Source organism: Carlito syrichta, unplaced genomic scaffold (genome assembly GCF_000164805.1).
Source record: "Carlito syrichta isolate Samal-C Ts95f unplaced genomic scaffold, Tarsius_syrichta-2.0.1 Scaffold288669, whole genome shotgun sequence".
NCBI lineage: Eukaryota > Metazoa > Chordata > Mammalia > Primates > Tarsiidae > Carlito > Carlito syrichta.
The window spans coordinates 60086-73731 of record NW_007232765.1 but is presented as its reverse complement, the minus strand read 5'-3'; the positions used below and the strand labels follow the sequence as shown (position 1 = coordinate 73731).

Below are 13646 nucleotides of genomic sequence, written 5' to 3'. Positions count from 1 at the left end.
AAAAAAAAAAAAAGAAATTTAGACTCCTACCACCAAATAATTGCAGCCTTTATTAGTCATGAATAAATGTATTGCTTTTGTCCTTGGTTTGGCATCAGATTTTTCATTTACATAACTGCCATTACTGGGGTAATCTGACATAGGAGCTTAGTGTCCTTTTTGTTAGAATTTTGGAGGCTCAATGATTGTGAAGGCCTTTGCGAGCGTCACTGATAACCAAGAAATTGGAAACCAAGAATTGGAAAATATCTGATATACATAGCTTCCAGGAAAGAGGAGGACATTCTAATAAATTGTAAGAATTTGAAGCCTTTCTTGAATGAACTAACAATTTCCTACTATTTTTTGTGCTATTACCTATACTTCTTTCCTTAACTATTTGTAGACTAGAGAAATCATAGCTAACCCTTCCTCTCAAAATAAAATAATCCTCCTAATACTACTATGTAAATTTGTGAGAATTGACTGAAGGTTATAAATATTTAGGATTATGTCTGAAGCATCAAAAATAAACATTTACTTCATAGTGGATTTTACAACTATCATACTTTAATCCATACCATAGAGATATTTAAAAGGAAATATTTATCATCTGATATCATCTCCAAAATTGCATCGTTTGACAAGAATAAAATATGCTATTCTCACTGTGCAGTGATAAAGTCATTTGTTGTATTGCTTTCAGTATTGTTATTTTCTGGTCAATATTTTTAGGCCATTTGATAAGGTCTAAAATGTTTATATTAACAAATTTTCGAATTAGGGTTAAGTGATTAATATCATATTTAGATGTCTGGCAGCAACCCACTTACTATGGTTTAGTCTAAGTAAGATGAAAATGCCTAGGAGATGCTTAACAGGGTGTTGATTTTTTTTAAAGCAAATGTTTATAAATGTGTTGAAACTCACCATATAAAAAGTAGTATTTTGTTATTTTATTCCATAGGTTAATGTAGATAAAAATGCAGATCAAGGGATATATTTGATTTGTACTTTAATAAGGCCTTTGCCTATTAAACAAAAATTCTTGGATTAGGGATAAATCAATGAGTATACTTCTTTCTGTAGGTAAGACAATTTTTCCAGAAGAGCCCATAGGCCATTATGATCTAAACTACACGGTCAAGACAGGGATGGTGGTTTCTTCATAGTAACAGGGAGACTGTCGATAAAATGTTTTAGCAGGGATGTTCTGAGGAGGCAGAAGCAATTTCCCCATTTTATGTAGTGTTTTCCCAGTGGCATATGCTGAAAATAAAGATGTGGAAAACCGTGCTTGCTGAATCTTATCTGCAAACACAATCCTCCCCCCCTTTCCTTGAGTCGGGAGTATGCAAAAGTAACTGAACAATGCAATACTTTTATGTGTTAGGGAAAATTGTGTCAACTTCAATAGAGTTGTCTCTGACAGGTTTATATGACGTGATTTTCTACAAATTGCTTATAAATTGAGTTTTTACTAAACCATTTGTTAAAGTAAAAAAAAATTCCTATCCCATAGGAAAGCTTTGAATAGGATAATCTAAAAAAATAATTAGAAAGAAATACACACTTGAAATAACATTAAAAATGTTTACTCTTTGGCTGCCCAAAATGTAAATTAAAATAGTGAGATTTAATCTTTTAACCAACAAACGGGTAATTTTTTTTTTTTTTTTTTGAGTTGGAGTCTCACTCTGTTGCCCAGGCTGGAGTACAGTAGCGCGCTCATGGTCCTTGCAGCCTTGACTTGCTGCCTGGTGGGCTCAGGAGATCCTTCCGCCTCAGCCTTCCAAATACCTGGAACTGCAGGCGAGTGCTACCATGCCCCGCTAATTTTTTTGATTAATTGTAGAGATGAGGTCTTACCAAGTTGCCTAGGCTGGTCTCGATCCCCTGAGCTCAGGCAGTCCTCTCACCTCAGCCTCCCGAAGTGCTGGGATTACAGGCTTGAGGCACTGAGCCCAGCCGGTAATTTAAAAAAAAAAACAACTTCGTTAGGTAATTGATGAGGTTTACCTATCCTCATATCCTGTTAGCCAGTATGTAAATGGTGCAGTAGTATATAAATTCTATAGAAATTTTTTCCAAAGAATTGAGATTGATCACAAAAATTTAATCTCTGGTATCAAATTAAAATTTCAACAATTGAGGATTAGTTAGTTTATGGTAAACACTAATTATCCATTAAATATACTATATAGTCAGTAATATGGAAAGATAATGCATTATGTAGTGCTGAAATCAACAAGTCATACACATATATACACACATGCACTTGCAGGCACACATTCTTATATGTGTAGACATGTGCAGAGATGCAGAGAAATATCCAGGAAGGCTGTTCACTAAGGTGATAACTCTACTCTCTGCACCCAAGACAGAATAACAAAATAATGTTTATTTTACAATTTTTCCTATTTTATTTTTAATAATTTATATTTTTAAAATGATATTTTAATTTAGTAATATGTTTAAAGCCCTTCAGGTTATTCACCCTTTTATATGTCTAGTGTTTCAAAAAATAAATAAATAAAATGGAGGAATGCTTACTGTCAGGAAATTGTATAAAGTCCATCACTCTTTGAATGTTAAATCCATGTTTCTCAGATATTGCTTATTCATAAAATAAATTTTAAAAATTCCAGTCTTAGTAGTGTCCTGATCATTTGTGTGTGTGTGTGTGTGTGTGTGTGTGCAAATCTTAGGCAATAATCTGGCAAGCAGTTCTGGGCTAATAATGAAAGACATTGGCTTTCGGTTTTTAATTATTTTATGAAATTCAGGTATTTTTCTTAGTTCTGCCTAAAGAGGACAGCCATAGAAAGGAATTTCTCCTAAATTTATATTGTAATAAGTACTTAAAGCAGAGACTCCTCCTGTTTATCTGGAATTTGTTTTGATGAGTAATAAAATCTTTTACAAAAAGGTAATTCAAAGATAAAGAGAGAAGCAATTGGATTCTAAAAGTATCAGAGCTCTACTAAGCTATACATGCTGATAGATTCTTTTTGAAATGTGGATTTCCATCTCATTTTGCTGGCTTAATCCTTAACTGGTTGTTTGTATATTTTAGGAACATATCTCAGAAATTGAAATCTAATTTTAGTACAGTTGTTACTGTCTTGATTTCTTTCTTTAAATATAATTTTGCTGATTGTGGATTATTTACAATGTTACTTAAATTGTGTAATCAGCATAAATATATGCAATCATGCAATTTAATTAGGGAATGTTATTTAGGAAAGTAATGATGGAATTCAGACATCCATGGCACTTTAGAAATTCTTGAAAACTTTATTTTAAAACTGCTACTTAGTGAACAGTGGTTGATATTCAAATTTAAATATTTCTCATTTCCAGAAAAGTTAAAAATCATTAAATTCGGTGGAATGAAATATAGTATTGAAAGTATGATGCAATTTATGAATATCCAAGACTTTTTAATTAAATTTATTCTGATGTTCAAGTTTCTGTTTCTCATAATATTCCCTGTTTTTGATTTAATGTTTTCTTATTCATGGGAAAGAGACTAATTTAAAAAGCATTTGTTTTTTAAATTCAAAATCATAAGTTTACATAGAGAAAATTTTTTGTTGTTTGTATCAAGAAATTTTATCTCTAATAGTAGCTTGAGCTAATCATAAAGGGAATTGGATAGGCTGATAATGGAATAATTTCTGATTTAAATCAGATACAATTTACTCAACATAATCTGACAGAAGAAGTACATGTGTTGGCAGTCATCTGTGGTCACTGGGTAAATCAGTCTGGGCTCAACATTGGGCCTTTGTGGGTTCTGATCCTACAAACTGAATATGGTATGATGACAATATAGAATGAGATTGAGTCTATCAGACATCTGGCAGCCTTGATTTAATAGAAGGTTCTCGGTGACTTGGACCCTTGGCATTTGGAGATCATTTCTGACACTGGGCACCATCATAAAATTGATTCCATCTGGCCTGCTCTGGCTCAGAGTTTTCACATTTTCCCTAGTGAGTCTACTGGCCATGACTAGTCCTTGTTTACAGAATTTTCTGTCTCCCCTGGTTGGCAGAGTCAAATTTTTCATGTATTGTGACTTAGTTTCTTGTGTAGAGTCCTTATTTTAAAAATAGCCATTTGTAATATGGGCATAATACATGAATTTTTACAAATAAAATAGAAAACCTGAAAACAAATGTAGAATATTTAATATTTGACCCATAGTAACCTAAAATACACTAACAAGATATTTTGCCCAATAGGAGAATAATAGATTTTATAAGTGGGAGGGACCATAAAAGCTATAAAAGCTTTACCCTCTTGTTTTACAGGTGGTGTGAAGTTATTTATCTAAAAGTCCTGTATGGTCTCTGGGTTCACGATGTGATGTTCTTTATGAAAAATCCCAAGAACTTTATTAAAAGTTAGATTCTCAGATTTAATTAAATGCACTTTCCCTGTGGATCAGTTATTTGTAGATTATGGCCCTTGGAAAAAAGCCTACTCCCTAAATCTGACATATTTTTATCTGAAAGTTCAGTGAAAACCCTGAGCTCTTTAACAGTTGTCCTTTTATTATAAGATGGAAGGTTATCATCGTCCTAGTGAAACAAGTGCTGAAATCTAGTGAATTTCATTTTTCTTTTACATTTCTACTTGACAGTTAAATGTAGACTGTCCTCAATTAGCAAGAATATTATTTATTTATTTTAAAGTATGCGTCAAAACTTTCAAGATATATTTAATATATAATCAGTATTAACGTGCTATTACTTTCTGCTCTGTTTTTACAGTGTTTCATGTTCTCATATTAACAGAGTCAATATGATGGGATATTGTATTCCTTATTTGCTTTCACTTGCTGGGTTGTTTACTTATTTTGCTGTGGACATTTTGCTTAGATTTTTTTTCTTTTTAGATTGCTTTCTTGTGTTATATCACCAGGCTTTGTGACAGATTGCTAAACTGAATCCCTGAAAGATTAATCAGAGTCAGATTAGAGAGGAGTTAAGACTTAACCTCGTGACACAGCTCTGGTTACTTTCTCTGCCCATTACTTAATTTCTTACATGCATCAATTTCCTCATATGTAAAATGAGATAATAATACATGCCCAATACATTCCTAACCCTTGATGAGGGTTAGTTATTATTAGTATTATTATTAACCTATCATTAGAAGCAATGTATAAAAACCCTTTGTTTTAAACAGTTAACATGGCCTTCAAATCGTCTGATTTTATTTTTTCCACAGTATAATTTATCATTTTTACATATAAATTTAAAATATCTGTTGATTATTTTATTCAATAGAAAAATTATAAACGATTGTATTTTAAAAGTGCAAATTGGCTAAGTGTATATTTTAGGCTGAGTGATTGCTTAATTAGGAATTTTCACTCAGTGTCATTTTCATTGTATTTTTCTTAATCTGCCATTGTATTTTTCTTAATCTTTACCAAACACATAGTAGACAATGACCCAGAACTCTGCAGTGACTTTGAAGTCAGAGAAGGGTAAGGCAGAATGGGAGGTAGGCAGGGCACTTGGGTCTTGGCCATAGGTCTTTATGGTTCTAGTTCTCTGCTGCCTCAGAGATTGAACTCTTAAGCTGCAAACTTGTAGCATTGCCCTCTACTTACTTTTCCACTTTCCACGTAAAATTATTATGTTTTCATCTACTCCATAGCTTTTCAATCTCACTGAGTCATGCCCACATTCTTCAAAGACATGCGTTGTATTTTGTACTGATTTATTTATTTATTTTATTTTGATTTATTTTTTATTTTGTGGGGTACAATTCAGGGCTAGGTATACAGATGTTTATTATGCAGTTACCCTTGTTGATGAGGTGTGCCCCTCCTCCCCTGGAAGTTTCCCACTACTGCCAATCCCTCCCCGCCCCCTGGCAGTTTCCAACTACTGCCTATCCATAAAGAAGAGAGATGATGTGTTGCTAAACATCATCCAACTGGCCAGGTATCTATTTTTGAGTTAACCTCATCTTAGATAATAGAAGTTTTCCATTGTGTTCTCCTTTTTCTATCCTTTTCTCTGACTACTCAGACATATGATTATCCTCTTAATAAATTGAACAAGAGGTTGCATACATAAACTTCTAAGACAATTTCAGATGGGCAGTAGCGTGGTTAACCATTCAGTCATTGATTTGTTATTCAAAAATTGTGGCTACTTATATATTATATGCCAATGTCCACATTTGCAATGATGTAGCAAAAATGTACATATAATAAGATCGAGTCTCTATCCTGAGACATCTCTGTGCCAGAGACTCCCAAGACTACTCCCAGCTTTGATGATTTGCTAGGTGAACTCATAAGGCTCAGCATATCATTGCACTCAAGGTTATGACTTATGGCAGAAGAAAATAAGGCAAAATCAGCTGTGGGAAGGGGAATATAGGACAATATCCAGGGAAACCAGGGGCGAGTTTCCAAGAGCCCTTTTGGGGCACACAGGTCACATTTCATTTTTCTAGCAACGAGTTTTGACAATACATGTAAAATATTGTCTATCCCAGAAGTTCATTAGAAACTCAGTCCCCAAGGTTTGATTGGGGGCTGTTCACATAGCTACCTTTTGTCTAGCATATACCAAAATTCCATATTCTCAGAAGTAGGTCAGGTATTTAGCATAAACTTTATTGTTTGCCCAGACAGTTTAGATACCATGAACCCCTTTATCTGTTAGGGAATGATAAGAATTCTCCCTAAATCTAAGTACCCAGATATCAGCCAAGGGTCAGCACTGCAAATGGCCTTCCCAAGGATAGCAGTTCCAGGCCTGCCACATTAACTGTTTTCTGCACAATCTTACATTCGAGTGAGGGTAAGCATAAGAGGGGTTTAAAGAGTCAGGCAAAATAAGTTATTGGATTATAGAAGACAACTTAATTTGCTCTGTTTGGGGAATTCAAAGGAAGGTTCACTTAAAAAGACATTATTTGAGCTGAATCTTGAAGGAGTTGTGTGATTTCTCAGTCTTACAGGAGGGTGAGGGATTTTATCCATGCAAAAGTGACTATTCACTGTAGGTAAAGAGATTATTGAGAAATTCTGTGTGGTGCAAGCACAAGGCATGATGGGAGAAGCAAGAGGTATGGGAGAAGATGGAGCAAGAGCATACAGGGTTTTATAGTTGGGTGGACAGTGAAAAGAGCTATTAGAGCTTTTACTCAGAAAAGAGAAGTGAAAACTTTGAAAGATATCTCTGGTAGCAGGTGGAAAGAAGATTGGAGAAGGAAGAATCTGATGACTGTAACACTAGTTGGAAGGCAAGAGGTGATGGAGATGTGACCCTAGGGCATCTATGAGGGGATTAGAGCATGACACAGTCCTCCACCCAGGAGGCACCAAGAATCTCCTGGGGACTGTTAACAAAGTAGGATGTTTAGATCTCATTAGATCCCCTTGACATCTCTAGACAAAACGTTCTGTAAGCTTTATCTTCTGCAGCTACCTTTCTTTATAATGCTGTCAAAAGCTCAAAGCCTGGGTAGTCAGTTCATTAATGGACATACCCAAGGATATAACTATTTCTATGGAATTTCCTCTTCAGTTCTGCAATAAATTGAGATGCAAAACCATATGGCAGTATACCTTCGCCAAATATTTTCATCTATCCTCAGATGTGTCTAGCCAGTAAATCTGCTTGCAGTGAACAATCTGAATGTTTCTGTAGAGGATTTACAGTGGTGATTATGTTCCCTTGTAAAGTGCAGGCCAAAGTGTTTGTCAAAAGACACAGCAGTGATGGTTCCTAATTGCATAAGATGCATGTCAATCTATGCAGCTACTTCTCGGTTGTTCCGCATGTATTGTGTGTATGATTTGTATGCAGGACTCAAGAAATGGGGTTAAAATGTTTTCAGCACATAGCTATGAGTTAAATGCAGGCTATTTAAATAAAATAAAATAATTAGAATAAGACATGAATATAAACATATTCTTCTTGGTGTAGTTTTCTCCCCTTTCGCTTTTATTTTGTTATTTTACAGTATATGATGACACAAAAGAGACTTGCAAGGCTTGCAAAGAATAATATGATGATACATGTGAGCTTTTTATTCTATTCTCAGATTAACTGGACATTATGGGGCTTCATAATAATGTTCTTTTGGCAAAACAAACAAGTACCTTCTTCAGTAATAGTCTATCTGCTATTGTAATCAATAGAATATCTCAAGAATGAGTTAAGATCATTTTATATATTGTATGTACACAAATGTGCATCTTTAAAGCTTCCTCTCCTTGTATTCAAATGAGAGTCATGTGGTATATTTAACGTTTCTATGAGCTATCTATCTGATTAACAACTACAGTCAAATATATTGAAGAAAATGATTTCCATCAGGTGGCTTAATTAACATACACTAGACAGAAAGCAAACAATCTGTTCAACCAAGCTATTCAATGATCCCTCCTGTTGTTTTTGTTTTCACTACAGCTGGGAAGGGAAAAATTACATCACATATATCTCTTTGTCTTGCTTCTGAATGGTTATTTTTGGTGCTGCTTTAAAGAATAATTTAAAATATTCTTGTGAGTTTGAAAGCCTGCAAAATGTACAGAAGTAATTTATAATACAGATGTCCAAGCTGTGGTCTTTCCAGTTATCCTCAATCTTTACTTCTGTAAAACATCCATTTTGACTTGTTTTATCTTCTCTAAAAATCATTCAGAAGCGGGATCAAGACCTAAGACAATTTTGTACTTCAGTCTTGATGAAACATGTTGAATTTTGAACATACAATAACATTTCCTCCATGCATGATTGGGCTGCCTTGCTTATTCATAACATAATCAGACAAAAAGAATTAGGTTTAAAATGCCAACCAAAAGAAGCAGCCAAAAGGTATTCATAGATACCAGGCCCTAAAGCTCACAAATGTTCTCATTAGAAAACCCCTCAGGTTCTTTCTGAGATCCTGTTAACTTTTTGTAATTACAAGAAGAGCAAGCAAATGATCGGTTTTCAAAGTTTGAGGTAGCAAATTCTAGAAGGAGCAAGGAAGAAGGCAAGCTGTAATAGCTGTCAATGGGGACAGCGAAGCAAGAGACTAAAAATCATAAAACACAGCTAAACAACGGGATAAAATGTTGAACCCTCAGCTGTCTGGAATGTAACCTTGTAAGTACTAGAATAAGCATGTGTGCCTGTTTCATGCAAAGGGCTATCTGTCTGTTAAACTTACTGTCCCCCAATAATCCTGCTAAAGAATGAACTTGAATGTTCACTACAAGGAGAATTTGACACATTAATGAGACCTCTCAAATATCAATTTAAATAGACCATATAGACTTTATCGTTTCCAAGTTTTGAAGTTCTCGTTCATTTGTTCTCTTGAGTAAGAAGGCAGGGAAAAAATGAGAAAAGGGATTTGATGAAGTTGAGAAGTAGAATATTTATCCAGAAGAACTTCTCCAATTCCACCTGCTCCCTGCCCTGTGCCAGGATGCCAGGGCCTAGTGGGAGGTTAGGTGGGCTAATGGGGATTCTGGAAAGTACCGTTTTGTCCTATGTTATAAATATCTAAAAAAGAAAATGAAAAATTAATATTGGGAAAGAGAAAATAACACCTACTTAAAAGAAGCCAAAAGTTGCTTTGAAATTCTGTTTTGAAGATTTTAACGAAGTTGAGTTCTTTGAAGTTTTAGGTGTGTGGTTTTTTAAATTTACATTTCAGGGAAGTGACCTGTCTCTGGATGAAGCCATGTCCTTGGTGTGTATGGTTTTTAAATACCATTTTTCTACCTGGGACTATTTCATCCATTTTCTGCTTTTATGTTTGCTGCCATTTCTTATCTGGGCTAGCATTGTAACAAGGATCCTATATAGATTTTCAGTTGTTGGTACCTGACTATTTATATTCACATAGCGATGTCTGTGGTATAACTTGCTAGTGCAAGGCTAGTGCACACCTCTGGCATTAAGTGTTGTACTAGAAGGTCTTTTCTGGTTGTTATAAAATTTTATTGCTTACCTTTGTTATAAGCTGCCTCATATATTTTTGGTAATGATGCAGGATATATAAATAAAGCAAATAAAATTGTTTTATGTAGCTTTGCCTAGCATCATAAGTCTTAGAGCCTGACACATCCTCAGGTAAAGCTGTCTGCTTTTGCAGGTAAGATATTTTTATTCCCATTTAAAATATAGGGTAACAAAAGCACAGAAACTTTAATAAATTATGCTGGATCCCACAACCAGCAAACCTACCAGAAAGAATTGCACCCCAGGTCTCTTGAATCCTTGCACAGTAGTTTTTCCACGACTTAATTCTGCCTGGTCTATAAATCTTACTCCAGAGACTGTCAGCAATTTGTTCATTCACTCATTCTGTCCATCAATAAACAATTATTGAGTACTGTTCAATGGACACTAGGAACAATAGTGTTAAATTATTTTTTCTGCAGTAATCATGACAATAGGATTTTTTTAAATGTTTAATTTAATAAATTTATTTATTTGAGTCTAGGTCTTACTCTGCTGCCCGGGCTGGAGTGCAGTGGCACAATCAAGGCTCACCACAGCCTTGATCTCCTGGGCTCAGGCGATCCTTCCACCTGAGCCTCCTGAGTAGCTGGGACTACAGGAATGTGCCACCACATCCAGCTAATTTTTTGATTTTTGTAGAGATGTTCTTGCACTGAGGGGACCATCATGGCTATAATTAAATACTGCTCTCGAAGCTGTTTTTGAACCTGTCTCTTGCCATTATAAAGCCTGGTCAATTCATATCTTTTGGTAATGGTTGGGTAGAAGAAGGCTGCTTTTCTTGTTCAGAAACTGAATTCCCAGTATGTGTGGTACACCTTCCCCTGCTGACCTACTGAAATGAAAGACGAAGAATCATGATTAAATCTCATTTTTTTCTCCTGTAGTAGCGGATTGAGCTGGGTCAGCAAGGCCAGTCCCTGCAGATGACTTTGAAGTACTTTTGTGATCTGATCTCCTTGCCTTCCCATTCATTTCTGTAAGCACCTATCACTGTCATCCTTTAGACCCTGACAGGATTTCAAGGTGAGAACAGCACAAATGAACAAGAGCATTTGTGATGAGTCCTGAGGGTGTTGCTTATTAAATGAGTTAGGCAATGAACCAGCTCGCCTTGTAAGCTAGAAGGCACTTCACCCACTTACACAATGGAAATTTCATGTATTATTTAACCCACTTAAATAGGTTGTTGTCTCTCTGCTATTCAGCATAACTCATGTGAAATAAACATAAACTCACAAGTTAATAATATCTGACTTTCGTTTTTAAATAAGCTGAAAATCATTTGACTTCATTCCTTTGTTTGGATTCTAGCTTGCTTTCTCAGAACAGCTAGAGAATGTTTATGAAGTGTGCTCGTGGAGGGGGTGAGGAAAGGGAATAAAAATGCATCGCTTTAGGGCTGCACATCTGTTTTTAGGAACTCTGCAAAATCCACGCATTAGCCATTGTCAAACTTCGGGTGTATTCTACTCATTGATGTTCACGCCAACTCAGAATATTACAAGTAAACAGATTTCACTCTTGTAAGCCAGTGTCCTAATCTCGTGACTGGCAGAATTAATTTTTCTTCTCTAGTAGATACCACATGTATGTATGACTCACAATGAGTGGTGACACATTTTCATTCTTTTTTTCCAGCAGATTGGCAGTACGACATTGCTCAGGCCTTCCCTCACACAGAAGAGGAGGTGGAAGTGGACTTACACTCGTACAGCCACAGGTGGAAAAGGAACTCGGACTCTCTCAAGGCAGTAGACACAAACCGAGCAAGCCTGGGCCAAGATTCCCCAGAGCCCAGAGGCTTCACAGACCTGCTTCTAGACGATGGACAGGACAACAACACCCAGATTGAGGTAGATAGATATCCTGGGTAGTTAAAATGAATGCATGAATATATTTCCTGTGAGAGATCCAACTTTTATACGCACATATGTTGGGCCTGCATCTCTAGCTAGAGATTTTGGACTTTTTAAAAATAGGAGCAATTCAATTTATCAATAAACATGATAGCTCAGTCATTTAATTGTCCCTTGATTAATTTACTCATGAAACAGACAAGCATGGGCTTGGTGTGGTGATGACAGTGAAGGGACAAATATGGTACCTTCTCTCGAGGAATTCTGTTGTGTAAGGATGTCTAAATGCCATAAACAAATCATCCCTATACCATGGGACTTGTGCAGAAAAGTACAGGCTATAGTGTGGCACAGAGGAGGATATGATCAACCTGCTTGAGATTGAGTTATGGTGTTGTCAAAGAGGATTTTTCTAGGAGTGGGCAATTAGGAAGGGGCTTGACAGAATGGGATTCACCAGTTGATAACCTGTTAGTGGGGAGAGGGAAGGGCGTTCCTGGCAGATGAATTGCTTTTGCAGGGGCTGAGGAGTGGAACGGCATAGCATGTCGAGGAGTCTATAGGGTGATGACCAATTGTCCTGATTTGCCTATAGCTGAAGGGTTTCTGGGATTTAGGACCTCCAGTACTAAAAATGGAGCAGTTCTGGACAAACTGGTATCCTTGGTCACTCTAAGACTGTTAACTCTTCTGTGTTATGGATGGAGCCATGAAGTGGTGGAGAAGAAAAATAGAAGATGGTCAAAAAGTGGTTTGATGAATAAGGAAGTTTGCAGAGGACATCTTTTAGGCAGATTTTTAGGGTTTCTCAGAGGCCTCAAAGGCAGTGTTACATTTCTTAAGTTTCTATAGTCCTTAGAACTGCAAATCATAATAGGATTTTGTTTGTAAACTGGATATAACAACAAACAAGTAAATTGTATGGACATAAGCGAAGACCTCTCAAATGCGATCAAACAGAGGCTATTTGTTTGATTTGCTTTAGCAAGTAGGAAGTCAGCCACCATCACTTGTCTTTAGCAAAGGGAATGGGAACATTTTTAGTGTAAAAATGGGAAGGGTCAGTTATCCTCTGACTGGAGGTGGTTGGCCTGGGGAAACTGGAGGTGGACTAATTGGAACAGAGCATTGTCTATGATTAGTTTGAGGAACATCTTTGGATTTTAATAATTGGTTCTGAGCTGGAAGCAGAACCCCCCCCCGCCCAAAAAGAGAGAGAGAGAGAGAGAGAGAGAGAGAGAGAGAGAGAGAGAGAGAGAGATAAACTCCACTATTAATCAAGTCTTGACCATTCTGGACTGACTACTGCCAAGGTTATGGTTTAGCTTCTTAGACTTGCTGCTGTAAAGGTTGGGGTCAGAGTTCTATAGTCATGTATGGTGTGTCTGCTTGTATATTTCCTCTCAGTCTACAGTTTCTGTTCCAACTTGGTGACAATGAACTAGGTGACAGGCTTATGATTTTTAAGAACAAAACAGCATCCTTTATATTGCACTGCAATATAAGTCCCTGAAATACTCCTTATTTAGGAAAAGAACTAAGCTTCCTAAAGCAGATACTATATAGTCCTGCAGATAGTGTCAAGGCATTATTTTGTTCCCTCAGTGTGAGAGATATCTTCTGAAGAACTGAAGCACAAGCTGGGGGAATTCTGTATAGTAAGAAGCTCAGCAATTTCTGAAACCCTTCTCCAAGGTCTTAGCTACTAAGTGACTGTGGTGTTCCCTGGCTGTCCCAGCTAGGTCTCTTACCAGGCAACAGAAGATGTGTCAGGAGCAGAAGTCGTATGATATCTTTAAGAGGT

General features: G+C 36.3%; 1 protein-coding gene across 1 annotated transcript in view; it reads left to right on the top strand.

The window, feature by feature from the left end:
- Positions 1-5442: 5442 nt before the first annotated feature.
- The window catches only part of LOC110595256 (plexin domain-containing protein 2-like), a gene marked incomplete at its 3' end in the record, with an annotated part of 62219 nt that continues 54015 nt past the window's right edge, over positions 5443-13646 (top strand). The window contains exons 1-2 of the mRNA XM_021710351.1: positions 5443-5482; positions 11625-11839. Coding sequence (XP_021566026.1) covers positions 5443-5482; positions 11625-11839 — 255 coding nt within the window. The remainder of the gene's footprint in view (positions 5483-11624; positions 11840-13646) is intronic.